General features: G+C 41.8%; 2 protein-coding genes across 8 annotated transcripts in view; both read right to left on the bottom strand.

The window, feature by feature from the left end:
• Positions 1-6,212, bottom strand: part of gnai2b (guanine nucleotide binding protein (G protein), alpha inhibiting activity polypeptide 2b) — a 100,729-nt gene extending 94,517 nt beyond the window's left edge. For 2 of the 5 annotated variants that reach the window (XM_034287178.1, XM_010893103.5), the window contains exon 1: positions 5,309-6,212. In XM_034287178.1, coding sequence (XP_034143069.1) covers positions 5,309-5,426 — 118 coding nt within the window. In that variant the 5' untranslated portion in view covers positions 5,427-6,212. The remainder of the gene's footprint in view (positions 1-5,308) is intronic. The other 3 variants (XM_020055430.3, XM_020055431.3, XM_034287179.1) reach the window with 3 other exon arrangements.
• Positions 6,213-6,765: 553 nt separating this feature from the next.
• slc38a3b (solute carrier family 38 member 3b) overlaps positions 6,766-27,596 on the bottom strand; it is a 37,431-nt gene continuing 16,600 nt past the window's right edge. For all 3 annotated transcript variants that reach the window (XM_010893100.3, XM_010893101.3, XM_034287177.1), the window contains 12 exons: positions 26,760-26,833; positions 26,550-26,642; positions 25,463-25,544; positions 22,463-22,545; positions 15,488-15,546; positions 14,712-14,897; positions 13,479-13,558; positions 13,185-13,285; positions 12,169-12,293; positions 11,885-12,029; positions 9,931-10,034; positions 6,766-9,715 (listed from right to left, as the gene is read on the bottom strand). In XM_010893100.3, coding sequence (XP_010891402.1) covers positions 9,611-9,715; positions 9,931-10,034; positions 11,885-12,029; positions 12,169-12,293; positions 13,185-13,285; positions 13,479-13,558; positions 14,712-14,897; positions 15,488-15,546; positions 22,463-22,545; positions 25,463-25,544; positions 26,550-26,642; positions 26,760-26,833 — 1,237 coding nt within the window. In that variant the 3' untranslated portion in view covers positions 6,766-9,610. The remainder of the gene's footprint in view (positions 9,716-9,930; positions 10,035-11,884; positions 12,030-12,168; positions 12,294-13,184; positions 13,286-13,478; positions 13,559-14,711; positions 14,898-15,487; positions 15,547-22,462; positions 22,546-25,462; positions 25,545-26,549; positions 26,643-26,759; positions 26,834-27,596) is intronic.

The following is a 27,596-nucleotide window of genomic DNA, read 5'->3' as shown; positions in this document are numbered from 1 at the left end:
CCCCTGGACACCATCCGCCGTCTCATCAGGAGTATGCCCAGACGTTGTCGGCATACAGGCACCAGGGGGCCAAACACACTATTGAATCACATTATGAGTTGCCGTGATGAAATTCACCCAAGTTGTAACAGCCTGTGATTTCAATTGTTTACTCTGATTTTCTGAGTTTGAATACGGCCCTCAATCGGTTAGTGATCAAAGATTTTCATCTTCAATATATTTTGTTCATCAAGACCCAATGTGTGATTTAAGTGTTGAGTCTTTGGCAGTGAATATGAATCGTTTCCAAATGAAGAACACAGGCTGATATGGACCCAAAAAGCAAGCTGAGTTGGCCATATTTCTGGTCAACAGGTGTCACAGTATGTGGTAAGAATGAGACCATGCACAGAACGATGAAAGGTTGTGTACTAAAGTAGACATATACTGAAATGGCTTCAGGCCGGTACAAACTAAATAGCATTCGTAACAAGAGAAATACATGTAACACACACACACGCGCAAAGGCAATACTCCACGAAGACTCGTGGACAAACACAAGAGCAGTTATAGTAGGTGGTGATGAGGATCAAGTTGTGTGTAACAGTGGAGAGTCCAGGGTGTATAGCGAAATGGATTGCTGTCAGCTGGAAGAATGGACGATGGCAGCTAATAGGCCGGCGACAGGGAGCATCGTAGTCAGGATTCCCTGGAGGAAGGCTGCGACAACAGGTAAACTACACATCCAAATAGCAAACTAGCTACTGTATATATTTAATGTTATCTCCACTACCGTTCAAAGGTTTGGGGTCAATTAGAACTGTCCTTGTTTTCAGAAGAAAAGCTAATTAATTTGTCCATTAAAATCACATCACATTCATCAGAAATACAGTGTAGACACTGAATATGGTTTAAATGACTACTGGAGCTGGAAACGGCAGATTTTTTTAATGGAATATCTACATAGGCGTACAAAGGTACATTAGCCTTAACCTTCACTCCTGTGTTCAAATGGCATGCTGTGATTGCTAAGTTTATCATTTTAAAAGGCTATGTGATAATTAGAAAACCATTTTGAAATTATGTTAGCACAGCTGAAAACTGTTGTCTTGAAACTTGTCAGCATATTCTTGTTCTGAGAAACTTATCAGTCAATTAGGAAAAAGTAACCCCAAACCTTTGAACGGAGATGTGTATATCAGTCTGTTGCCACTGGCAACTAAAATGTGTTTGTTTGCTCAATTACGGTTATCTTATTGACAGGATATGTTAAAATAAAAATGGAATGCCAAACCATATATTGTAAACCGTTAGCTGGAATGACAAGCAAGCTAGCTGCTCTCTAGTTACCTCCTAAAGCTAAACCTAGTAAGCTATCTACCTATTGTCTAGTTTGCTGCTAAGTCCATCTAGAGTCATAAACACACTGTTTTTGCTTTTGCTAATCCCTTTGTAAATCCTAGAGGGCTAAACTTACAATGTGGTTATACAATTGGTACTTTTTGTTTGGCTCAAACTGGTGGAATGTTATCACAGAGAGTGGTCACGTGTTAGGAAGCAGAGGAGCGCAAGGTTCTTGTTCAGTGTGGGGCCACACGAAATGTGAGTGGAGGAACCTAAACTGGTACCAGCACGTTGATTTCTGTCTAATTGAGACACACCAACCAGTAAGACAATCCATCACAGATCACATCCAATGACTAGACTTCTCTTGCACCCAAAATGTCACACTTCAGAACCATGAACCTAGAAAAAATTTACAACGCTGGTTCCAAAAAAGTTTGTGTCAAATGGAAATTAAAACATTATGCAAAGATGTGCAAATCATTTAAACTTTATATTCAGTAGAAAATAGTACAAAGACAACATATCAAATGTTGAAACATAAATGTTATGATTCCTTGTAAAATATATGCCAACTTTGAATTTGATGCCTGCAACATGTTTAAAAAAAAGCTGGGATTGGGGCAACAAAAGACCTGAAAAGTTGTGTAATACAAAAGAACCTGGTGGAACATCTCACAACTAATTAGGTTAATTGGCAACAGGTCAATAACATGATTGGGTATAAAAAGAGCATCCCAGAGAGGATGTGTCAGAAGTAAAGATGTCAAGGGGTTCAACACTATGTGAAAGACTGAGCAGGCAAATAGTGCAACAATTTAAGAATAACGTTTCTCAACGTAAAATTGCAAAGCGTTTGGGGATCATAATCTATGGTGCATAATATAATTAAAATAAATCTCTGTATGCAAAGGACAAGGCTGAAAACCAATATTGGATGGCCGTGATCTTCGGGCCCTCAGGCAGCACTGCCACGGCCTTTCTGGGCCCGAGCTCATTTAAGATGGACTGAGTTGAAGTGGAAAACTGTCCTGTGGTCTGACAAATCAACATTTGAAATTATTTTTGTGAATCATGGACACGTCCTCTGGGCTAAAAAGGAAAGGGACCATCCGTCTTGTTATCAGTGCAAGGTTCAAAAGCCAACATCAGTGATGGTATGGGGGTGCATTAGTGCACATAGCATGGGTGACTTGCACATCTGTGAAGGCACCATTAATGCTGAACAACATATACATGTTATATGCTTTTTCTGGGAAGGCCTTGCTTATTTCAGTTTGGCATAGTCTCAGCAAGACAATTCCAAACTACATTCTGCATGTATTACAACAGCATGGCTCCGGGTGATAAACTGGCCTGCCTGCAGTCCAGACATGTCACCCATTGAAAACATTTGGTGCATTATGAAACAAAAAATACAACAAAGGAGACCAGGAACTGTTGAGCAGCTGAAATCCTATATCAATCAAGAATGTGAAAACATTTCAATTTCAAAACTATAGCGATTGGTCTCCTCAATTCTCAAACACTTACAGAGTATTGTTAAAAGAAGAGGTGATACAACAGAGTAAAGTAAAATAATTAAATATAGAGAGAAAATAATTTGCACATCATCGCATTGTGTTTTATTTGCATTTTACACAGCGTTCCAACTTTTTGGGAAACGGTTGTATATTTAGACCTGCCTTTTATTTAAAACACATGTATTTGCTTTGTTTCATCTGTGCATCTTAAGTTGAGTGGGAGCACTTTTTCTGCAATAATGTTAGATGACAATTACCTTTGTACATTTTTAAATTGGTCAATAGTGTAGCCTGCTCTCTAAAGTTCTTGTAGCCTAATCATGGCCAAATACTAACAAGGTTTACAGGGCAAGCACCTAGAGGCCTTGAGCCCCAGGGTGTTGACATTGATTATGTTAGTCATTTCACTTAGAAATTACATGGAAATGTGTAGAAGTCTAGGAAATTAGTTATGAAACTGTGAACGTTCAAGCATAAAATCATGGCGTCAAGGGGAATAACACAAAAATGTTGTGCCTGCAAGGTGGATGGCCCCTGGCCAAATCTCTCTTACGGACCCAAAAGGCTAGAGCCTGCCATGAAAAAGAGAGACTGTTTATTAGAAATGTTACGGTATTCACTTTGTATAAAGTGAGTATGCTGTGCTGCTTTCAGCTGAAAGGAATGGGGAATTTTGCAGTATACCTGCCAATGACAGGTTTGGATGAGAATCTTAATCTTAATAACAATCAGGCTAGACAGGGTCATCTACTGGTACTGTGCACAACTCAGAGATTCTATCTAGTTGGCCATGATATCATCATGGTGTCAACCTCCCTTGACCACCGATTATGAAATGGTATTGAGTTCACACAGAAGGATAGTACAAGCTAATTCTTATATGACCCAATTATAATGTAGATGGTTACTGGCCACACTGCCTGTTGGATTAACACTACTAAAACGATCCATGCCAAATGTGTATCTTCCCAAACACATTTTTATGTGATTTAGTGGATGTTGACCGTTGTACACCTTTTTGCACTTGCTGCATTTTTACTTACTGTTTGTCAATCTGTCAAATTATTGACCAACTGCAATGTCATACCAGTCAGGATGTTCCAACAAGGCAACATTTCACAGCAGATTTAATTTACAATTAAATATCTGTTCAAGTGGGGAAAACGTCTATATAAAAAACTGCTATTAGGGGCAATGATTAGTGCCCTTACAGTTTAAATTACGCTCACTTGGCTGTGGTGGTGTTGGGAAATGACAAATGGGGAATTTAGCCAGAGACTAACTCCAATGGACTTATGTTCAATCTCAGAGCCAGACAATTTCCCTAACTTTAACTTTTCACCAGAAATGAAAAACAAATGTACACACATTTAGACCAAAATGTGTTACAAACAGAACTGCAAATATTGAGATTGGAGAGATTGGAGAGACAGGCTACCGACTTCGCATAAAGTAACACACACAATCTCTTCGTGTTCAGTTTCCTTTTATGCTACAACCATGGAACCAACGCAGGAAATTGAGCATCATGCTTCAATTATCTTATTTGTTGTGGAACTGTACCCGATGTTTGCCTTTGCCCCTTCATTAATTTCGCAGTCAACCTTTAACTTAACATATAGAGACGATTGTACCAGTTTATTTGCAATTTAGTTTGTTGTGTTGTTTATATTGGGGTATCCAACCCTGCTCCTGGAGAGCTACTGTCCTGGTTGTACTCCCCAATATTAACACACCTGATTCTAGGTGACAATTAGACAGTTTAGTAACTGAATGCAGCTGCATATACATGGGGTTGGAGTGAAACAACCAAGACAGTAGCTCTCCGGGAACAGGGTTGGAGACCACAAAAACATTGGATTCTTACGTGCATTAAAACGGATATGAATTAGGAATACATTGTTGGTTCAACATATGACGTGTAATAATTCTGTCATGAGTGCTTGGACTAGTTAGAGACCTAGTTTTTCGGAACACTATTATTTATTTTGATACCAACATTTTTTTTTTTATATAATTAATCAAAACCATGTTAATTTTCATTTAGGCAGGTGCATGGTATAATTGAATATATACCACGTTGATAAAAAAAAATTGAGTCTAATCATATATGCGGCAATAGGTTACTTGCTTATAGTTCGCTCTCACAGTAATTATGTTGTTTTTTGACTTGTTGAGAGCAGAGCAAGTTCAGCATCAGCAGACCATCGACAACAATATGCGATAGATAAAAAATAAATAATGCTCGCAGAGGGTGGGGGTTCTGCGGTGGCTGTGCCGGTGAACTGATGGACACCCTACCATTGGCGAGAGGCCAGGTGGTGATGGACTTGCGATTATTGGTGTATGATAATGCAGCCCCTAACCAAATGATCAAGCACTCAGCCCCGACAATAAGCACGGTTTACTGATAAGTTGACCATCCGGACAAGCAAGGAAATAAAATAAACGGCATCCCATACCTAGTAAAAGCAGTTTCACCTCCCTTGCCGCCTTCTCTCCATCCTCGCGGAGATTTTTATCAATCATCTTTGATCTCTCCGCGGCCGCTTTATCTTCAGCACTTAATGTACAACCCATGTTTCCAAAAGCACGCGCGCACTGACGGCCGGCGCAAGGATTCTTGAACGATTTCGTCTTGACTTCTGTTTGATATGCCAACACAAGAGAAACTGTTACAAATCCTCGCCGGCCCGTTCGAGAGACGTGCGCGTGTGGTTTTGCTAGACTAACAGCAATCCAAATTGAACGAACCGAATGTCCAGGAAAAAAACGTCCTCCGGTGCTTTATTCTGAGCGATGTAAACGAATCATCTGTCCGCCGCAGAGTAATCTTCTTGAAGGAGCCACTTTAAAGAATTCCGCAGAAAGTTGCAGTCAAATCTCAGGTGTCTAAAATAATTTGATATGTAAGCTAGTATTGACCAATTCGTATCTTCGCACAAGATAGGTTTACCTCGTATTCCTCGTACCCACGTTTCTTCTGACCTAAGTGGTAAGTGGAATTGGAATTCAATCAATAGCCTGCTGCACGACCGACTCAACCGCCTAGTCAAGTTAAAATAGCTGTTCAGTGGAAATCTGGGAAAAACCAATGGCGCACATCAACTGCAAAACTGCTGCCAGCCTTCTCCGACGATTTGTTAACTCCCTTTCTGCCCAGAATTGGTATCTGACGTCGTTGATATTTTACAATTCATCACCGTTGACAGGTTTTCTGCATAAATGCAATAGTCTTAGACCTAAAAAATTACAAACAAAACAGATTGATGTGTTGTTATTATTATTACTGGAATAACTTATGTCCGAACAATTTGCATAGGGTGAGGTGAGCTTAATACCGTTTATAACCTCTAAGTGAGCTTCATTTTGGAAATACTCGAAATGTATTTACCTAATACCGCACATCACATTGGAGCATTCAAGGGGTGCATGTCATTTTGTCCTTTACAAAGCATCTCATAAACGTCGGTCCAAACTTAACATTTTAGTGGTTTGTGGCGCCCTCTGTTGCCAATGCTGTGTTAAGACCTGAACTTCCCTAGATCACGAGGACCGTTGTCTAATCTAAACCACTTAGTGTCTGAGTGTGGTCTAACCTAAACCAGTTAAGTGTCTGATTGTGTTTGTGATCCTGGTTTCACTATACATGAGGCTAGAAGTCAAATCTGTCAATTTGGTCCCTATACTTTTTTGTTTTGCCAATACCAACATGTAAAAATGCTCATTGGGATTAGTTCTAGCCTTAGGCATAAGTGGTTAGGTTTAGGGTTTGGCATTAAGTTTAGGCATAAAGGATAGTTTATTGGGGTTAAGGTTACATGTTAGGAAAAATAGGGAATTATTTTTCTGGTGTCTACAATGACAGAACCATGTGTTGGCCAAACAAATATAAGAAGCAAAGGATGTGACACAAGTGTAAAAATGTCTAAATGTGTTTTTAATTGTCAGACTAAAACTGTCTGTGCTATTTACACTATACAAGCTAAATGTGCATCATGAATATAAAGGGTTTACATTTATATACATTATTTATATAAGCCACCTTATAAACTCAGCATTCATTTATAATTTGTTATCCACTCATAGTCCTTTTATTTCCTTATGGTCAAACAACAGCTGTAACGACATGTTAACTGTCTGACATCATTTGGTTTGGGTAAAAGAGAAAGAGGCCAAGTACACTATGCTGCCCTAATGTAAAAATGTGGGTGGCAAATTTCTAAAGTGTAAGAAAGTTGAACCTCTCTGAGATGTTGCACTTTACATTACATAGTAGCTATATATATAATATATATATTATAATATATAATATATATATGCACCATCCCAGACAGAAGAGCCTAATAAATCTTGAATAATACCAGTCAATATCAGCAAGTAACAATACGTGTCTGGGGGTTTTGGTTATTTTCCTTCAACCCAACAGCAGATAGATATAATTTGGGTACCATGAAGAAAAAATCCCAGATACACACTGTTGTAGTCCATACCAGGTCTATTGCCTTGCCTTGTCTAATTGCTTATCTTGACCAGATGTCTTTATACCACAGCCACTCCCTCAGAAATAAACACTGGGCTGAGGCAGAGGCATGTGCTAACGCTGTAGCCTTTGATGAGTAAAATAAACAGACAGCTTAACAACATTCTCTCAATTAGAAATTAACTCAATGAATGAACACAAAAGATAAAGCGATATTGGCTGCAGTGTATAACAATAAAATAAAAAATAACAATATTGTCTTAAAATAGACTTGAGATTAGCAAAAAATGACCACCACAAAACAAGTTAACACCACTTTGTGAGTATAACCTTTACATTGGTTGAATCATTTGAACAGGTTAGGTACAGTCACTGGTTCAGTTATAACAGGTCTTAAACAGTTATATTAGAGGATTTCTAACATTTATCATTGTTATAACAATCTTTTTACAATGGTATTTCAGTTTTAGATTGATAGGACCTCGGTGTAAGAGACACATTACGAGTTAGCCGCGTGTGTTTTGGAAATACAGCCCACACATTAACATATTTAGCATGGACTATGTCAACATGACTGTCGTGCTAAATTCATCAAGCAAGACTGGACAGGTGACAGACACCTGCTGTTCTTTACTTAAAACGTTCACCATGAGATCAATCACAAAACAAGTGGGAAAAAGATATGAAATATAACATAACTAGTTCACTGACAATGGCGGACCTTAGGGCATAACCCCATAAAAAAAAAATCCCTCCATTTTTATTATGCCAAAACCAATTAGCTACACCCCTGTAGATATTTAAAAGGTATTCTTGCATTGTACTGAATTTAGACTGAAGGGTTTACAACTTCATTGAAGAAATATTGGTCAGATAGTTGCTAGTAGTGTTAAAAAGACTCATCTAATTAATATACCATCAATAATGCTTAATTCATTACAAAGTCAGTCTATACTTTATCTAGGACGTTGGCTGTTCAACTAACTAACAAGAATGTATAAAGCTGTACGTGCTTTTCATAATCAGCTTATCACACACAACCTCACTTTCAAGCTTTGAACTGCTACCTACTGCCTCCTATATGCATAATCATACAATATAAGAGACCGCCTACAAAGTCAATCAAGACATCTGATCACACAGTTAAATACTCTGTTCTGACGCCCATTAGCTTACCTTGTGAAATAAAAAAAAGCATGGATAAAGCTAGTTAAATAAATATACATGACCGTTTCCTGTGTAGGCCCTGTGCGTGGTTGGTTGAGCAACTCCTCCTTTATCTCACTGTATGCAGCAGGGACACGGAAAGAGTTCATTACCATAATACATCAACCATAAACACCACTGGCTTTGGCACATAAAACGACACAAGGTAATGTCTTCCTTCTTGCCAGAAAGCATGGGACCATATGCAGTAATTTGTGTGTGTGTGTACGTGTGTGTGTGTGTGTGCGTGCGCACGCGCTCGTCCATTCGAATATGTCAACCACATTGACGGCTACATTGAGTACCGCTGGAACACAACACGTGACCAGAAAACTAGACAGCCTCAGACGCGAACAGCTCTCACCTAATCGATAGATGTAGTAGCCATTTCTTCTACAGACAACATAACAGATAATCTCGTACAAAAATACCCTCGTGAAATATATATGACTATTCCCTATCACTTTGAGTCGGGCGCTTTCCTTCTTTTACAGATTCAAGTGTCGCCATCTGTGCAGTCTTACTCTGTACAGTACTAGCCGCAGTTCACATGAAAGGGGGGGTCAGAACCAGGCGGATGAAAAGAGATAAATAAGGATGGAAGGATGGAGGCAGGATGGGAGGATGGAGGCAGGATGGGAGGATGGAGGCAGGGTGGGAGGAAGGAAAAAAGGATTCTATAGTATTTTCCATCATGGATTCACTGGATGCACTATCCCACTCATAAATAATAAAAGAATGAATAATATGAATAATTATAATCATTTGTTGTTGTTATTAGGACGCTTTAAAAATGTCCCTGTTGAGTCCTGATGATATATATTAAAAACCCTCCTCTGTGCTGGGCTTCTCACTGTGACAATGAAGGGCTTTTGCCTCGATAAGTAGTAAACTTCTCTTTCAGAGTATTTCCCCTTCAGCCCCCCCCCCCACCCCACCACCAACATCCCCTATCCTCTCTGACCATTAGGCTTTGGCCCTTAGAGGGGATAGTGCATCACACAGACAAGATCTAAACACCCTCTCCCAGGCATTCCCTCGAAGCCCCTGCCGACCACAGGGCAGAGGGCGACCTCTAGTGTCCACCGCCGGAGTTGCTGCTCCCCATTGTCCAATCGATGATGATGAAGCTCAAACTCATAATCATGAAGACCACCCCCAGACCAGCGAAACAGGCGGCCTGGGAAGGAAATCAGAGGAAAGGCCATCAGTAGGATGTCTTTCATGGGCTAACCATTCCCGACTGGGTAATCCAGGAGACAAACACATTCCCATTGTACGAAGGAATCAAAGAGGAGAATAAGATGATGGGGGAGAGGCTGGCAGACACCCCGTAACGATATGGCCATGTCGCACACGGCTATAATGAGTGAAGTGGAGGGGCAGCGCTCTTACCAGTATCTTAGGGCTGGAGCGCATGGGTTCCTGTTCTTTGGGCACGATGCGGATGTAGAAGACGGCAGGGAAGATGAAGATGAGACAAGGGGCGGACGTGGCACCTGGAGGAGGGAGAGGATGGAGAAACGAAGGTCAAGGCGACAGATCGTGTCGAGTCGTGTTTTTAGGACAAAGCCAGATACACGAGACAACTGAACACATCGAGAATTCTTTTGAAATGCAGCTCCGGAAAAAATGAAGAGACCGCTGCACCTTTTTCACTACACTGCACAGACCACTGCACCTTGAAAAGGAAAGTTTTGAGTGAGGAACAGAAGCGTTCAATTTGCAGTGGTCTCTTAATTTTAACCCATCTGTTCCTCACTCAAAACCTTCCTTTTTTACTTTTTTGTAAAGGAAAGAAAAAGGTATAACATTATGACCACCTGCCTAATATTGTGTAGGTCCCCCTTTTGCTGCCAAAACAGCCTTGGCCCATTGAAGCATGGACTCCACTAGACCTCTGAAGGTGTGCTGTTGTATCTGGCACCAAGACATTAGCAGTAGATTCTTTAAGTCCTGTAAGTTGCGAGGTGGGGCCTCCACGGATTGGACCTGTTTGTCCAGCACATCCCACAAATGCTCGATTGGATTGATATCTGCGGAATTTGGCGGCCAAGTCAACACCTTGAACCTCAAACTATTCCTAAACCATTTTTGCTTTGTGGCAGGGCACAAGTCATGGTCTGCAACATTGGGAATAAGTCATGGTCTGCAACAATGCTTAGGTAGGTGATATGTGTCGAAGTAACATCCACATGAATGGCAGGACCCAAGGTTTCCCAGCAGAACATTGCCCAAAGCATCACAATGCCTCCACTGGCTTGCCTCCTTCCCATAGTGCATCCTGGTGCCATGTGTTCTCCAGGTAAGCGATGCACACTCACCCTGCCATCCACGTGATGTTAAAGAAAACATCATCATCAGACCAGGCCACCTTCTTCCACTGCTGGTCCAGTTCTGATGCTCACGTGCCCATTGTAGATGCTTTCAGCAGTGGTACAGTGGTCAGCATGGGCGTCCTGACTGGTCTGCAGCTACGCAGCCCCAGACGCAACTAACTGTGATGCACTGTGTTCTGACACCTTTCTATCAGTAGCAGAATTATCCTTTTCAGCAATTTGAGCTACAGTAGCTCGCCTGTTGGATCAGACCACAAGGGCCAGGCTTCACTCCCCACATGCATCAGTGAGCCTTGGCCCCCCATGACCCTGTCGCCGGTTCACCACTTTTCCTTCCTTGGACCACTTTTGATAGGTACTGATCACTGCTGACCGGGAACACCCCACAAGGGCCCATTTTTCCAGCTTCTAACACATCAACTTTGAGGACAGAATGTTCACTTGCTGCCTAATATATCCCACCCACTGACCATGATAACGACATTATCAGTGTTATTCACTTCACCTCTCAGTGGTCATAATGATATGGCTGATAGGTGACCGTAAAGGTCATAGTGATTAATCCTGAAGAAGACGCTGGTGACAAAGCAGATGGCAGTGTGTAGATTGTGTGTAATTTATTGAGGACGTCTTTAGTGGCAAGCCTATGAACCACATCGCATCTCCATATCAACCACATCCCATTTCCAGGGTTGGCATGATGTCAACTTGTTCAAGGGTAGCTTATACTTGGCAGAATGCCGTGTATCGGAACATAAAACAATTGTTGATTTAACTTTAAACTGAATGTGGGAGACATGGGGATTGAATGAGAACCGTCAGGCAATAAACCAAGGTATTCGTAGGTGTCAACATACTCTAACTCTGACCCATTAATTGCAATGATATTATGGGGGCAGGAAGGTTGAGGTATATGAACTTTAAAGGGACATTTTCTTGTCCTTGGACATTCAATGGAGTGTTTCTTAGTGTTTCTTAGTCCAGAACTGGACGTAATCTGTGTCACTAACCGATGATGCCGAAGATTCCCAGGATGTTGGGGGCGAAGATGACAAGCATGTTGATGAAGGAGAGCAGGGCGAGGGCGATGGCCACGTGACGAATCCAGTTAAACGACTTACTGGAGAAGAACATCTGATTCAAGGCCCTCCGCACCTGGGGTGTGAGAGACAATCAGATTCATGGAATCAAACGGTGAATCAAAAAAGACGGACCCCGCCCATGTTAATCCAAACCCAAAGACCTCTCCACAACATCTGCCCTCGGTGTGTTTTATGAGCGGGGGCTGACTTACTGGGAAGAGCACGATTGGCACAGTCAGGGTGACGGCGGTGAGGACAGCCAATCGCACGCACAGGATCAACGTGTCATACGGGTCGATTTTGCTGTAAGTGTGCAGCAACTCTGATTCAGTCTTTCCTGTGAAGGGAAAACCAGGGGTCTGGTCAAGAGGAACAGCAGTATATACTGAATAACTGATGTTGGCATGGTGGAAGAAACTCTATAAGCCTCTATTCTTTTTGACAATATCAACATCGCTTCTGTTATCTAAAATTAGTTCTCTTTGTTAGTTTGTTTAAGCTATGGACTCTATGTTTTCCTCGCTGCCTTCCTGCTTTTAGACAGATACCTGGGAAATCTCATATATTTGGAATGTGTTGTTTTTGATGGATTACCCCTTCAATGTAATCCTGTAGCCTACATTTTTTAAATGTAAATTCCAGTAATAACATTTGAAACGTTTTAAGCTAATTGTTAATATACTTTTGGGAGAACATTTTCTTTGGAAGTATAATTGAATTGTTTAGCATATTAATAAAAAAATAATACCTATAAGAAAGCAAGAATTGCAATACATGAACTGTATTGGCACCTCAGTATTAACATTATTAACATAATAATATGCCTCACTTATGTTGACTCTGAGACACTGATGACTGCCATTCCTCTTTGGAAAACATACACGTGTCACAATTTATTAGTACAGAGTTGGGTAGTACTATATAATGACCACAAGGGGGAGGTATCTTCAAAAGACTGACGGAACTAATTTAAGTGTTTGAATAGTATTGATAATCGTTTTAGAATCTCATTGTCTCTTTCAAATCTACACCCTTGCTAAACACTTCATAAGTTAGACAAGTGGCAACGTTTCACAAGTGGTACTCTAGGCTCTTGTTTACTGTTCAAAGACAACCCTCCCAAGCTTTAAACTGAACGTGAGAAGCCGGGGCACATGCAGTCATGTCTAGGGTTTATTTCAGCCACGGGAAAGGTTAAGGGTTAACGCGATGAAAAGGAGGTACTCACCATAAAAGGTCAAATAGCCAAAGAGAGCAGCCAGGAAGTACATGGTGTACATCACAAGGATGGATAGGTTGGACACATGCTGCATTCTCTTCTGTGTGGGGCTAGACAAAAACACGCAGACAGAAAAATGCACACACACCCTTTAACGTCACAGCTAACCAACATGGACATGGTATAATGTCTTTGAATTCCACATGGGCCAACAGTACTGTGTTTACTGTATATGACGAGTTTAGCGCTGACGGTAAACTGTGTCCAGACTGAGATGGAGCAGAGTGAGGCAGCCATACTCACTTGCGGAGCTCAGTGTAGATGGGCAGAACCTCTGGATGACAGACAAAGGCAAAGGCCAGGATGGGGATGGTGTACGCAGTCTGAAGAAGAAACATACAAATTAACATTCAGTTAACATTTATTGCAGGCTCACCCCAGAGCAATGTCTCGTCGATGAAAAGGGCTGGCACGACATGCAACTTTGCAAGCTCAACTAATTCCCTACACTCTTAGCAGTAAAAGGACCTGAAAAAACCTTTGCAGTTCTAAAAGGTTTCTTGAGGAACCCCTTTGTAAAGGAACCCCTTTTTTGCTACAAAGTGTTTAATTTTTTGTAATGATGTAAAGATAGCAGCACATAAGATTAAAAGCATGGCTCATTGGAGACGTGGATTTTATTTATTTTGGGCATTTGTATATATACAGTATTTCATTTTCATGTATGTAATTCGTCATGTTCATCATTCATCATGTTAGGTTTGTCCCATACAAATTCCCATACAAATTTTCCTGGAATATGTATGCATATAACTTTTTCCATTAAACCAACACAGACTATAAAGTTCCAATGGGAGACAAATGCAGCCAAGTGGGCAGAACGTAGGAAACTAGATGGGTGGAGCCAGGCATGAGCTAGAGAGAGCCTACTAGATAATATTTGCGAGTTCTGGCATTACTTTTTAGCAAACTCCAACTCAGAGAAGTTAGCTTGTGCAATAACAAAATTTAGCCTATACTCATTTTAAACAATCCAATTTTATACTTTGGCTAAATAAATGTAAAGAACCTAGTCCATTCTGTTAATGACATATTCTACATCATATTCACGTCTATGCAGGGTTCCCACAGTCACCACTTAATCTTAATTTGAATTTATTATTTATATCTCAAAAGGATGTTTTGGGTAAGAGAGGATAAAGATACATTCACAGTAATAATTTAAACAGCCTCATACCCATAACAGATAGAAAGACTAACGAGATACAATCCAAGGTAACGTAAGTTGCAAAAAAACGATTCCTTAGAAGAGCTGATAAGATGAACACAGATGACACCGAATATGGCTTCATTTAAAAGACACGTAGATGCCCGTATTAGAGTGTTATTTGCACTCTGGTTGGAGTTAAAAACCGGGGCATTGCATGCAGTACACCATATTACTTGTACGTTTGCCCACGAGCTGTTCAACAAAGTCACAACTGAAGTAGTGCAAAACCTCTGACTGGTTGAGAGCTCGGGTGTCCTTTGCTTTACCTGCGAGTTTATGGTGAACATGCGCGTTTCACAGTGGGAGTCATCCAGCCCCTCGTTCACCAGGCCGTTATCATGGGTTGCGTAGCTGTCAGTAATGTTCAGGTAACTGTCCGGGGTTGACAGTGTGTGATTGGCTGCAGAGTACTCCTCAAAGGGACAGTGGATCTGGAACTTTTTATAGATCACCTGTTGAAGAGAGAGGAAGGGGGAGAGGAAGAGGAGAGACAAAACAAACACACTCGTCAAGCAACGAAACAACAGGCCATATGTATCAGTGTCATGTGAAGAGATGAGAGGAGGAGGGGATGGGACAGGAGATGAAAGGGGAAGGAAAATGAAAGAGGGATGGGGGGAGAGGGACCATCACAGAGGTTGATTAGAATAGGGGTCTTTTCACTTGAAGGCAACTTAGAGATGGCAAAGTTCCGGTATGGGCCCATAATAAGGGAGTTTTCAATTATAATTTCTATATATTTAGTTTTTTAGTTTTAGATGTTTTAAGAGTGAGTTTTATTTTAACCCTGACTGATAAGGAGATCTGTCAGTATACGAGTAACTGGTCTCATAGACCTTCACCTAACTGGCACTTATAAAGAGATACCTGACAGAACTAGGGAGCTGAATGAGAGAGGATGATGGAGAGAGGTGAGGAGGATGAGATAAAGGAGAGAGGTGAGGAGGATGAGATAAAGGAGAGAGGTGAGGGAGGATGAGATAAAGGAGAGAGGTGAGGGAGGATGAGATAAAGGAGAGAGGTGAGGGAGGAACCAACATACCGCAATTAGAAAGAAGACCATGCAGCTAAGGGAGAAACCACTGGTGTAGCCCAGGTAACCTGGAGAGAATACAACAACAAAGGTTACATAAAAACATGATTGTAACATGCACTCTTTCAAGGGTTTCGAGATAAACACTAAACCCTCACAAATGACAATCCCTCACAATCTCTTAGTGTCATTCCTTCAAAATAGTTAAATTAACCTAGACATTTTGGAAAAAGTTATTTTGCTCAGAAAGTTGGTGAATAGCCTACATTTGGAAATAAATTCTGTGCATGAAATCACCTACATTTGAAAACAATTAGGTGATTCTTTTGGAAAGATTGTCGGACACTGTATTTTTTAGTATCTATTACATTTTTTGTTTTGTCTGTCTGGTTTGTTTTCTTGGAGAAAACTGAAGAGCTTGTATTTGTAAATTCAAGTTGAGGGTTCCAGAGAGGTTTAACAGACATCACACATAAAGCACTTTGGTGATCATCTAGTGGGGCAATGTATTGTAAAAGGAGGTGATTGCTATGTGTTTGTCATACAGCTTCTCATCTGCGTTAGTGATGCCTTTTGCTCGCCCGCGACAATCTGTTTCTGGGCTCCAAGGAGAGACATAAGAGGCTAATTGAGCCCATTAACATTTCCACAGCAGCACCAATACCAGTGTGATTAGAAAAGAGTTATGTGTTTTCTGACAGGGTAAATTACATTTTACTTAATGTGGACGCAGAATTTAAACCTTCAGCACATGGACCAGGACTTGAACCCAGAGGTGCTGACTTCAGCCGTAGAGACTCATGAGTAGACGCTGACTCCAGCCGTAGAGACTCATGAGTAGACGCTGACTCCAGCCGTAGAGACTCATGAGTAGATGCTGACTCCAGTCGTAGAGACTTGTGAGTAGACACTGACCCACGGTCTGGTGACTCGTCCACGACGCTTAGCAGATATCTTTAAACAAAGTGCCTTATAGTCGCGTGACCACACATTTTATGTATGGTTGGGCCCCAGAGGGAACAGAACTCATGATCTCTGACATTGCGCGCACCATTTACCATTAACAAAGTCATCCTTCTGTTCCTCTCCACCTTAGTCTCGCTAAACACGTTACTGTTAGAACCATAGAATGTAATGCTTGCAGTGGCTTTTATAAGACAGCCGCCACATCCACCCTGTATGTGTACAGTGCTTGCAAAAGTATTCACCCCACTTGGCATTTATCCTATTTTGTTGAATTAACAACCTGTAATTTAAACATATTTTATTTTGGATTTAATGTAATGGACATGTACAAAATAGTCCAAATTGAAATAACCCAAAGTGAAATAAAAAAAAAGAACTTGGAATTAACTTAAAAACTGAAAAGTGGTGCGTGCATATGTATTCACCCCCTTTGCTATGAAGTCCCTAAATAAGAATTGGTGCAACCAATTACCTTCAAAAGTCACGTAATTAGTTAAATAAAGTCCACCTGTGGGCAATCTAAGTGCCACATGATCTGTCACATGACCACAGTGTGTATATACACCTGTTCTGAAAGGGGCACCATGAAGACCAAGGAGCTCTCCAAACAGGTCCCGTGTTGGAGAAGTACAGATCGGGTTTGGGTTATAAAAAAATATCAGAAACTTTGAAAACCCTACGGAGCACCATTAAAACCTGCCAAGACAGGGCCACCCACCAAAACTCACGGACCAGGCAAGGAGGGCATTAATCAGAGAGGCAACAAAGAGACCAAAGATAACCCTGAAGGAGCTGCAAAGCTCCATAGTGGAGATTGGAGTATCTGTCCATAGGACCACTTTAAGCCATAAACTGCACAGAGCTAGGCTTTACAGAAGAGTGGCCAGAAAAAAATTATTGCTTAAAGAAAAGAATAATCAAACACATATGGTGTTCACCAAAATGCATGTGGGAGACTCCCAGAACATATTGAAGAAGGTACTCAGGTGAGATCAGACTAAAATGTAGCTTTTTGGCCATCAAGGAAAATACTATTGGTGCTTTTCTACTGTATGGTACCGGCTCAACTCTACTCGCCTCATCTCTACTCGCTTTGGGAGCTTTTCCACCGCATAGTACCTGCTCGACTCTGCTCTACACACCTTGCTTCGTTCTCCACGCCCATAGTGACCTCACAGGAAAACTGCTGTGACCCCACCTCCAACGCGACACACACAGGAACAACAATGGAGTATACCGTAAAGAAAATCTATTGAATGGGCTCCATCATTTTAAACTGACAAGCTTTGAACGTAAAGTTGCAAATCAAAAGTAAACTAAATCTGGATAACATGGTCACAGACCCTGTTTGAAAAACAGTGAAAAAGTAGAATAGAATTATCGCCCTGCAATAAAAAAGATGGCCTAATTGCAATGTTCTGTTAGATTTAAGCGTATACACCTAACATTTCAACGACAACACATTTAAAACAACCTACATAACCCCTCCATCTCTATTAAAAGGTATAAATAATTGCCGGCTATAATACCACGCTGACTGACTCGAGTAGCCTACTGTAGACTACACAAGGCAGCATTTATACTGGTAGTAGCGAGGAAGCACGCATGTCCAAACGCAATTTTGAAAAACATCTTGTACCGAGTAATCATTTGATCAAGTCATCAATGTTTATGGAGATTAATAGTTACATACAAATGTTAGATAGCATGTCATTAATGGGAAATTCATATTTTCAGCAGCTGGTTAGTGACATAGTGGCTGATAATAGGGGGTCTTATTTTTTAGCGGTCTCCAATTATTGGCCACCTTACTATTTTGTTAAATTACATTATAATTGCTTTTTATTTGTATTACAAATGACAGATCTTAGTCTTCTCTGAAGTGTCTACTAGAGTGTTGTTGCTAGCTTTTTTTTATTGATGATTTTGCTGAATCACTCTCGGTTATATCAGTTGATTATAACTTGTTTGGGTATTTTAACATCCACATAGATAAAGGTACAGACAATAATGCCAAATAACTTTTAGCACTACTTGACACTTTTGATCTCACTCAACATGTGAAAGAGCATACAAACACTCAAGGCCACATTCTAGATCTGGTTATCTCTAAAGGTCTCGATATATCCTCTGTCATGGTTAAAGACTTGGCCCTGTCTGATCATTTCTGTGTCTTTTTAGAATCACTTATCACCCAGAATGTTCCAGTAAACTCTGTTTCTGTTAATAAAAGGTACATTAATGAGAGTAACAATGCTCAGTTAATGGAAGTCATAGCTATCTCTCCAACAATAAGTGCAGAGTCAGTTGATTTACTCCTTGATGCTTTTACGTTGGATCGTGTTGCACCGTTAAAGGTAAAGAAAACTATGAGCAAACAGAAAACACCATGGAGAACCACCATGATGGTAAGAACCCTGAAAAGAGAATGTAGGAAACCGGAACGGAAGTGGAGGAAAACTAAACTTCAAATTCACTATAAAGAAAGCCTTGGTAGCTTCAACAATGAATTACACAGGGCCAGACAGCAATATTTATCAGGGATGTTCAACAAGAATATCAACAATACCCGTACTCTATTTGTCATGGTTGACAAGCTTACAATCCCAATTAAGCAGATAGCATCAGAACTCATGTCCACTGTGAAATGTAATGAATTTGCGTGTTTCTTTACTGAAAAAATTGAAAGTATTAGACAGACCATCAGAACTACACAGTCTAACGAGGACACTACCATCACTACGACCACCAAGACATAAATTGGTTATTATATCACAATTTAATACAATTAATCAAAAATCCCTAGAAAAAACAGTTCGACATCTTAAAGCTTCTAGATGTTCTCTCGACACACTCTCAAACAATTTTTAACTCTATAACAGTGGACTTACAGCAAATAGTTAATAGCTCAGTAATCAGGTATTTTCCCAATGCCTCTAAAAACCGCTGCAATTAAGCTGCTATAAAAAAAAAAGAACAATGGATGCATCTATATTGAACAACTATAGACCTGTATCAAATCTCCCTTTTATAGCCAAGATCATCGAGAAGGTTGTCATCAATCAACTCAGAAATTTTGTGAACACAAGCGGCCTCTTAGACAAATTTCAGTCAGGTTTCCGACCTCACCACAGTACTGAAATGGCCCTGATTAAAGTTTTAAATGATATAAGGCTGAATACAGATTCAGATAAAATAACAGTTCTAGAGCACATAAATACCTGGATGAACCAAAATTGTCTACAATTATTTTTGTTTGGCAACAAAAATAAAAGAACATGTATTAGTAAAGAGCTAGATTCTCGGATCAAGTGAGTAATCTTGGTGTTCTGATAGACCCAGACCTCACATTTCACAGTCATATCAAATTGGTCACCAAAACAGCATCCTATCATCTAAACAATATAGCCAGAATCAAAGGCCTGGTGTCCCAAAAAGACCAAGAGAAGGTGATTCATGCTTTTATCTATAGTAGGGTTGACTGTAATGGCTTCTTAACTGGACTCCCTAAAAAGACTGTAAAACAGCGGCAGCTCATTCAGAATGCAGCTGCTAGAATGTTAACCAGGACCAAGAGAACAGAGCACATCACTCTGGTTCTTAAATCTTTGCATTGGCTTCCAGTCAGTTACAGAATAGATTTGCTTTTTGTTTATACATTTCTGAATGGTTTAGGACCCGAATACATTTCTGATATGTTTGAAAAATATAAACCGAGCAGGGCTCTTAGAACCATGAACACAGGTCAGCTAGTAGAGCCAAGAGTCCAAAACTAAACATGGAGAAGCTGCGTTTAGCAGTTATGCTTTACACTACTGGAATAAACTACCAGAAGACCTTAGATGTGCCCCAAACGTATTCATTTTTAAATCCAAGTTAAAAACACTTCTCTTTTCACGTGCCTATGACTGAGCTCTTAAACCACATTGTTTAGCCTTATAGCTTCCTATGTTTTTATCGCTTAAACCTAACTGTACTGATTAGTCTTACAGCGTTTATAGATTCCTATGTTTTTATCACATTTTATTTTGTTTTATTCTATTTCTATTTTCTTATTCTATGTCTTATTATGCTGTATTTTATATTTCTCTTTTAGATGTATTTTGTTATTAAATGTATATTTTGCTATCTTTTACCAATCATAATGCAAGTTTTGTTGCTATCAGAGGAATAACCTCGGTGTAAATGTAACAATCTGTGGATGACGGGTAGTGCAAGTTCTTGTGCTGCTGTTTAGACATCGATGTAGGTTATTTTCTCACGAAAGGATTGACGAGTTTATCGAAGTGCTGGAGCGTGAGGATTGAGATACCGGGGTGGTACAGTAAACAGTTATGGTAACTGTTTACTGATTGAGATACCGGGGTGTTGAAGTTCATGCAGTCCCCCAGTATTGAATTGCTTCTATGTAAGAATTGTGCTATATAAATAAACTTGCCTGCTTTTGTTCAAAGCGAGTTATAATCAAAGCATCAAACTCAACACATGCTGCCAAATGAACACAATTCAATTCAGTTTCTAGACAATATGTAAGAAGTTTAGATGCGATTGAAAGGTTGACAATATTAAGAGACCACTGCACCACTTCACCTTTCCCCCTAAAATAGGTCTAGCGACTTCCATCCATTGCAGACTGCAAACATTGTTAGAAAGCTTGGTAGGCTGCTTCTGTTTGGCTTGACATCAGTACTTTGACCAGTGCAATGTATCCTAGTTAACCTACAGAAAAACGCAGAGGAGGAAGGTCCTTTTGTAGGCCACAAAAACGGTGCATCTTTGTGGGTCTCTCACAGGGATAACGAGTTGGTTTCAATGCCAGTGCATAGGTCCAAACCAAGGGTTTGGCAAAATACGATAGCTTAAATCATGGTCCTATGCACTGGGACTGAAATTAACCCATTTTAATGCAAGGACTCCTGGGACAGACTTGCAAAGATGTGCCATTCTCGTCTCATAAAACCATTCACTGGACGGCTAACAGCAGAACAGCTTGTTGTGCGTTGCTGCAAGCTTTGAGTCACTCTTGTCCAATCAGAAATCTTCCGTGTTTTCATGTCACCTTTTGGTATCAGCTCTTTTGGAACCTTAGTGGAGCAGATACTTCTTTTTGTATCTGGTATTAGGTACCATCCTAACTTTTGCCCAATGGAAAAGCAGAAAAGGCGAGGCGAGCAGAGTTGAGCCGGTACCATGCAGTGGAAAAGCTCCCAAGGTGAGTAGAGGTGAGGCAAGTAGAGTCAAGCCAGTACCATGCAGTGGAAAAGCGTCATATGTCTGGCGCAAATCCAACACCTCTCATTATGCCCAGAACACCATCCACAGTGAAGCATGGTGGTTGCTGCATTATGCTGTGGGGAAGTTTTTCATTGGCTGGGACTGGGAAACCGGTCACAATGGAAGGAATGACGGATGGGGCTAACTACAGGAAAATCCTTGAGGGAAACCTGTTTTAGTCTTCCAGAGATTTGAGTCTAGGACACAGGTTCAACTTGCAGCAGGATGATGACCCTAAGCATACTGCAAAAGTAACACTCAAGTGGTTTAAGGGGAAACATTTCAATCTCTTGGAATGGCCTAGTCAAAGCCCAGACCTCAACCCAATTGAGAATCTGTGGTATAACTTTAAAAGTTCTGTACACTTGTGGAACCCATCCAACTTGAACAAGCAGTTTTGCCTTGAAGAATGGCCAAAAATCCCAGTGGCTAGATGTGCCAAGACATACCCCAAGAGACTTGCAGCTGTAATTACTGCAAAAGTTGGCTCTACAAAGTATTAATCTTTGGGGGTGAATAGTTATGTATGCTCAAGTTTTCAGTTTTTTGTTTCACAATAACATTTGTTATTATGTAAGTTGTAGGCATGTTGTGTAAATCAAATTATATAAATCCCTCAAAAATCTATTTTAATTCCTGGTGTTAAGGCAACAAAATATAAAAAATGCCAAGGGGGTTAATACTTTCGCAAGGCACTGTACTCATACTAGTTCCCTAATCTTGATACCTGTGTTTGTTACTTACCCAGCTGTTTCATCAGGGCCAGAGGAAGGATGACGCTTACTGAGACAATCACTACCAAGTAGTTCCCATTCAGGTACCATAAACTGTGAGAGAAAGAGAGAGAACGATACAGAAATAAAAAGAGACAGAGGAGGGAAGAAAGTAGAAAGATGAAATTGTATAAAAGTGATATCACTGTGTATTTTCTGAGTCAGAATAACAGTCTCGCCTGGCCCCACACTGTTGGGTTTATTCAGGAAATATGTCTGTACTTTTTACCTGGCACAAGCTCCCACTGAGCTCGTCTCTTACGTAAACCTTCTGGTTTCTGAACCGTGTACGGTTCTAATAAGGGTGGCATGCAGGGACCTCGACGGCGGAGTGACGGATCGCCCTGTTCCCACGCACTCCCGCCTGCTTTTTGGCAACACTCTCTCTTTCTCTCTCTTCTCATTTCTGTGGCCTTCTCGTTATTCACCCCCTCCTAACACCACCCCCGGCCTGACCAACCAAAACACACTCGAAAACGGACCACCCCCCCCTCGAACCCAAACACACTTTACGTCAACCTTACCATTCCTGACCCAAACATATTTTCCACCCAAACATACTTTCCTCCAACGGGTCTGAGCAGTGCTCCGGGACGTGTGAGGAGGTGGTTTGGGCTACAGGGCTCTATTCTTAGCCACCCCCAAAGCCGCAACCAATGCCAAACACTGGCCAGGCCCTTTACATGCTCTCTCTACATCTGACAGGTCACCTAGCAGTACGAGTGATGACAGCAGCTATAATGGTCTGGCATGTGCTCACATTTACACTGCTGTGACACGTGTGACTCATTGTGCACTCTACGTGGCAACGCTGGACGCACAGGTGAATCCGGGGTTGGATCACATCACGTTGGTTGCGGGGCGGGTCGAGCGCCGCTTCTGAGAGTACCGTCCCCAACACCTATTGTGGTCACATCCACCTTTTCAATGGGAGGGGCTTTGAGCACATACTGGAGCACGCTGTCTCCTAAAGCCTGGGTATGAAAGCCTCTTTTAGACCCATAGTCCCCCTTGTTAAGCAGCTAGGCCTGTCATTCTTAATAAACTCACTCTGTGAACCACACGGCAGACAAAATCTGTCTGGTCTACAGTAAGCTAACACACCATCCCGTGTGTGTGTGTGTGTGTGTGTTGGAGGGTTGGGGGGGATTTTACTTTGAAAGCAGGAAGCCTCACAAGGAGTGACTGGACGAGTCCAGGAGGTTAGGGTTTATTACATAGCCAGGCCACGGGGTTCTGCACCCCGGGTCAGTCCCATGGTGACCCCCCTGTCTGTGTCTTGGTCACTCCCAGAGTGTCTCACAACAGCCCCTTTCACCACTACTGTTGGACAGTAATATCCAACTTCTTCTGGAGTATGTTTCCTGTATTCAGAAAGTACCCACAGGTCTTGTACCATGCTGAACACAGGTCTGTTCACATGCCCAGTGTGATTTAGCCAACTGCTAAATCAAATCCCATTTCATGAGCTTGTCGTTGTTACAAAATGCGGTACAGATGCCCAGCCAAAAAGGACAAACAAGGCAGAGGCCAAAGCATATAGACTAGGAACTCCCTAGGAAGAAAATTAGAGAGGAATCAAGCTCAGAGTAATGGTAATGGTCAAGCTCAGAGTAATGGTAATGGTCAAGCTCAGAGTAATAGTCAAGCACAGAGTAATGGTAATGGTCAAGCTCAGAGTAATAGTCAAGCTCAGAGTAATGGTAATGGTCAAGCTCAGAGCGATGGTAATGGTCAAGCTCAGAGTGATGGTCAAGCTCAGAGTAATTGATTTCCTCTGACTACCAGCTAGTGATTAAATGGTACTTCTAATGCCTTCTGTGCCTGGATGTGTGTGTGCGTGAGTGTGTGTGCACATGCGTGTTTGTTTGTGTGTGTGTGTGCGTGCATGTGTGTGTGTTCGTGTGTATGTGAGCCATCACACCCACTGTGTGATTCACAGTAATCCCATCTCTATTTAAAGAGTGTGAGGCCAATAAACAGACTCCTGCCAACTCCCAAACGTATTCCCCTTCTCCTGACGCCAAAAATCTAAAAGGACCTGTAACCAGAATGTCCTACGGGTTAAAGCTACTGGCCAGTGAATACAAGTCTAAAGAAAGTGTGCGAGCAGGTGGATGTATGGCCATGATATTCATGTCTACGTGTCTGGACCTTGGCTGACCTGCGGGAAGCGTGACCTCTGGAGTTTGGCTTCCCAGCCCTGACAGCTGTCGCCTTTCAAACCGACACACAACACGTTGTCCTGCCCCCGACAACACACGCACACAACCGTAACCACGTCACAAACTGAGCCTGTCACGACCTGCCTCGTTGACAACAAAGGGAGACGACAGCACTTCAAAGAACACAGCGGCCCCTGAAAAGAAACACCCGCACTTTCCCGGGAAATGAAAAACAGATGCACACTTAGCTTAAGGACACAAGTAAACCCACAAACACTTATGATGGCTGGCTGACAAACCGGGGACAACCCGCCTGAGAGGGTGGATGGAGAATATCTCACTCCCCCACGTCAACCGGAGCCTGTGTGCTTTGACACAGCCATGCTAATGCAGGCGGGAACTGTGGAGTGACATGTCCTGAGGCGGCCTGGCCGGCTCTCAGCCCTTCCTGTCCAGGGTTTGTTTTCTGATTTGGCCAGTGGAGGCAGTGGTGTAGATATCTCTTCCAGGGCGCCGCGGACCTTTCCTGACCATACCCTCAGTTTTGTCCAGCCAATCGTGGACTCACACACCCCTGCCCCTCAATACCGGGCCAAGGCCACCCGGCGGCGTCATCTGGACGTTCGCTAGGGAAGCACGTTATGGAACTTTGGGACAAAAAGACACTTTTCTAGAAACAAACACCCCCCTCCGACAAGTAGGATAAAGACTCCCATTCACTCCCATTTCTTTCTTTTCTTTGCGCAATATTTGCCCACTCTGGCCCTGGAATGTATAGAAATGCAGACAGACACATGAGTACTTACTCATCAGTGGGGTCCGCCCTGCAGAAAGCTTGGATGACCAATGGGAACTCAGACTTGACAATGTACAGGTAGCTTGACATGGCTGTGGGCGAACAAAAAAAACATGAGCAAGGTATAGAAAGGGTTGACCCCCTCAGTCAACAGGCTGAACTTACACATGGTGGAAGGAAGTCCTACACACATCCAGAAGAGGGTGGGGTTACCTTTATTCAAGGCATTAGGAGCACATTTGACTTTCAAAAACATACAGCTTTTTACCAGGACTCAAAGCCAATTTTAGCTTAGCCACATTTCGTAAGGCCTGCTCATACTGCATCATGCTTCCTCAGTTCTTCACGTCTGCCTTTTCGAAGCTGATATTTTTTTATGTGCCCTCACTGAATGGGTGAACGTCGACAGTCTATGTAGAACAATATTCTCTGTTTGTCTTAGCCTCTTTTATAAGCCTATGGTAGTGTGTCCCAATCCTCGTCTGTGGGACCTCAAGGGGGGCACGTTTTTGTTGTTGCCCTACCACTTCACACTTCATTGACATAATCAACCATCAAGTCTTTCATTTGAATCAGATGTGTGAGTGCTAGGGCAAAAACAGAGATGTGCATCCCTTGGGGTCCCCAGGACCAGGATCTGGAAACACTGGTCTGTGGCCTTCACCTGAACTCCCATCTAATACTTTTGTTTCTCCTGTTTTCCTCTGTGTGGTCTTATGACACGGTTCATTTCATCGCGACTCTCGCAGTACAAACACAAAAGTCAATGTGGCTGCTTCTGTCTCAGTCAGGTTGGTATCAGCCCACACAGCCAGCCAACTCCTCAACTGTCTAGAGGTAGTTAATGTGAGGGTGGGAGACTATAGATAACACGCCACCAAGTCCAGCATCAGACAGATAGAAACGGATAGAGGGAAGTATGCAAACAGACAGAAAACCAGTCAAAGAGATGGACAGTTTGGATAGCGGAAAGAGAGAATCCCAGCCCACCATATTCCTGAGTTAAAGTAAGGGCTGGATAAGAACTTGGTAAATATCGTCTGGAATAGGAAATAATATGAAAGGCTCTACTCCACATAGAACTGAGACCCCCTCACCTCCGATGTTCTGCAGTGTGATGGCAATACCGGCGGCCATCTTGCCTGGGGTTCCGAAGGCCCGGTAGCCCAGCTGTTCGTAAGCTCTGATTCCTGGGAAAAGAAGAGGGTTGCACAAAGTCTATGTAACAGCACTTTACGGAGTTACAAGCAGGTAGTAACCTCAACAACATATAGTTAAACACAGAATCTAGACGAGGCCCAGCTTACCCACAATGCCAGAGGATTTGAGCAGCAGGTGAATGGAGTAGGAGGAGAGAGCGGCTACGGCAGTCAGGAGAAACCTAGGGGAAGGATAAAAAAATGAAGCACATGACCAAACACATCTATTGTTGCCCGTTTCATTATTTTGTCATCCAATATTTATCTATTTTTTCTCTCAAATGAATTGTGCCTAACTTGAATGACCCAATCTCCTTTCAGCAACTCCCAACCGGGTCAGGAAGGCAAAGACCAGGACATGGAACCTGGGAAACATGCTCCACCAAGCAGTGCTGTTTCTCGTTTTAGATCTTTTTAATTCCAATTCATGTTAATGGCCTTGTCTCATCCAAGCAATTACAAGCAGGCTCTGGGAAGCACTGTTTGGTGAAATGGGAAGTACTTGCCAGCATCTACATGCTTGAAGGAGAGCGCATTCACTGGACACCAATGACGATTGAGCTTGCAGATGCCTGACCCACTCAAAGGAGTCGTGAGAGCGCAACGGGTTGCTCATACTTTATGAGCAGTTAAATACCATAAAAGCGTACACTATTTGAGACCTGAGTGACCACCCACCAGCGTGATTGGTTAAATTAAAATTCTCAAATCTACCTGCATTTGGCAGGTGGTGGCTGTTAATATCAGGCATTGACTTCAATGCAATAAAATGTGTCAAACAATTAGCAAGTTCCTAACTGTAATGCTGTAGTCCTGAACTCTTCACCTCCTCTCTGCAAATACATAAGTATAGTGTAAATACACAAGCACCATTTAGTGGCTTGACTATGAGCCAATTCGACCGCACAACGTTTGCGATTAAATTACAGCGGTGTCAGTCAAAAA

Source organism: Esox lucius, chromosome 17 (genome assembly GCF_011004845.1).
Source record: "Esox lucius isolate fEsoLuc1 chromosome 17, fEsoLuc1.pri, whole genome shotgun sequence".
Taxonomy (NCBI): domain Eukaryota; kingdom Metazoa; phylum Chordata; class Actinopteri; order Esociformes; family Esocidae; genus Esox; species Esox lucius.
This window is presented reverse-complemented; position numbering and strand designations above follow the sequence as displayed.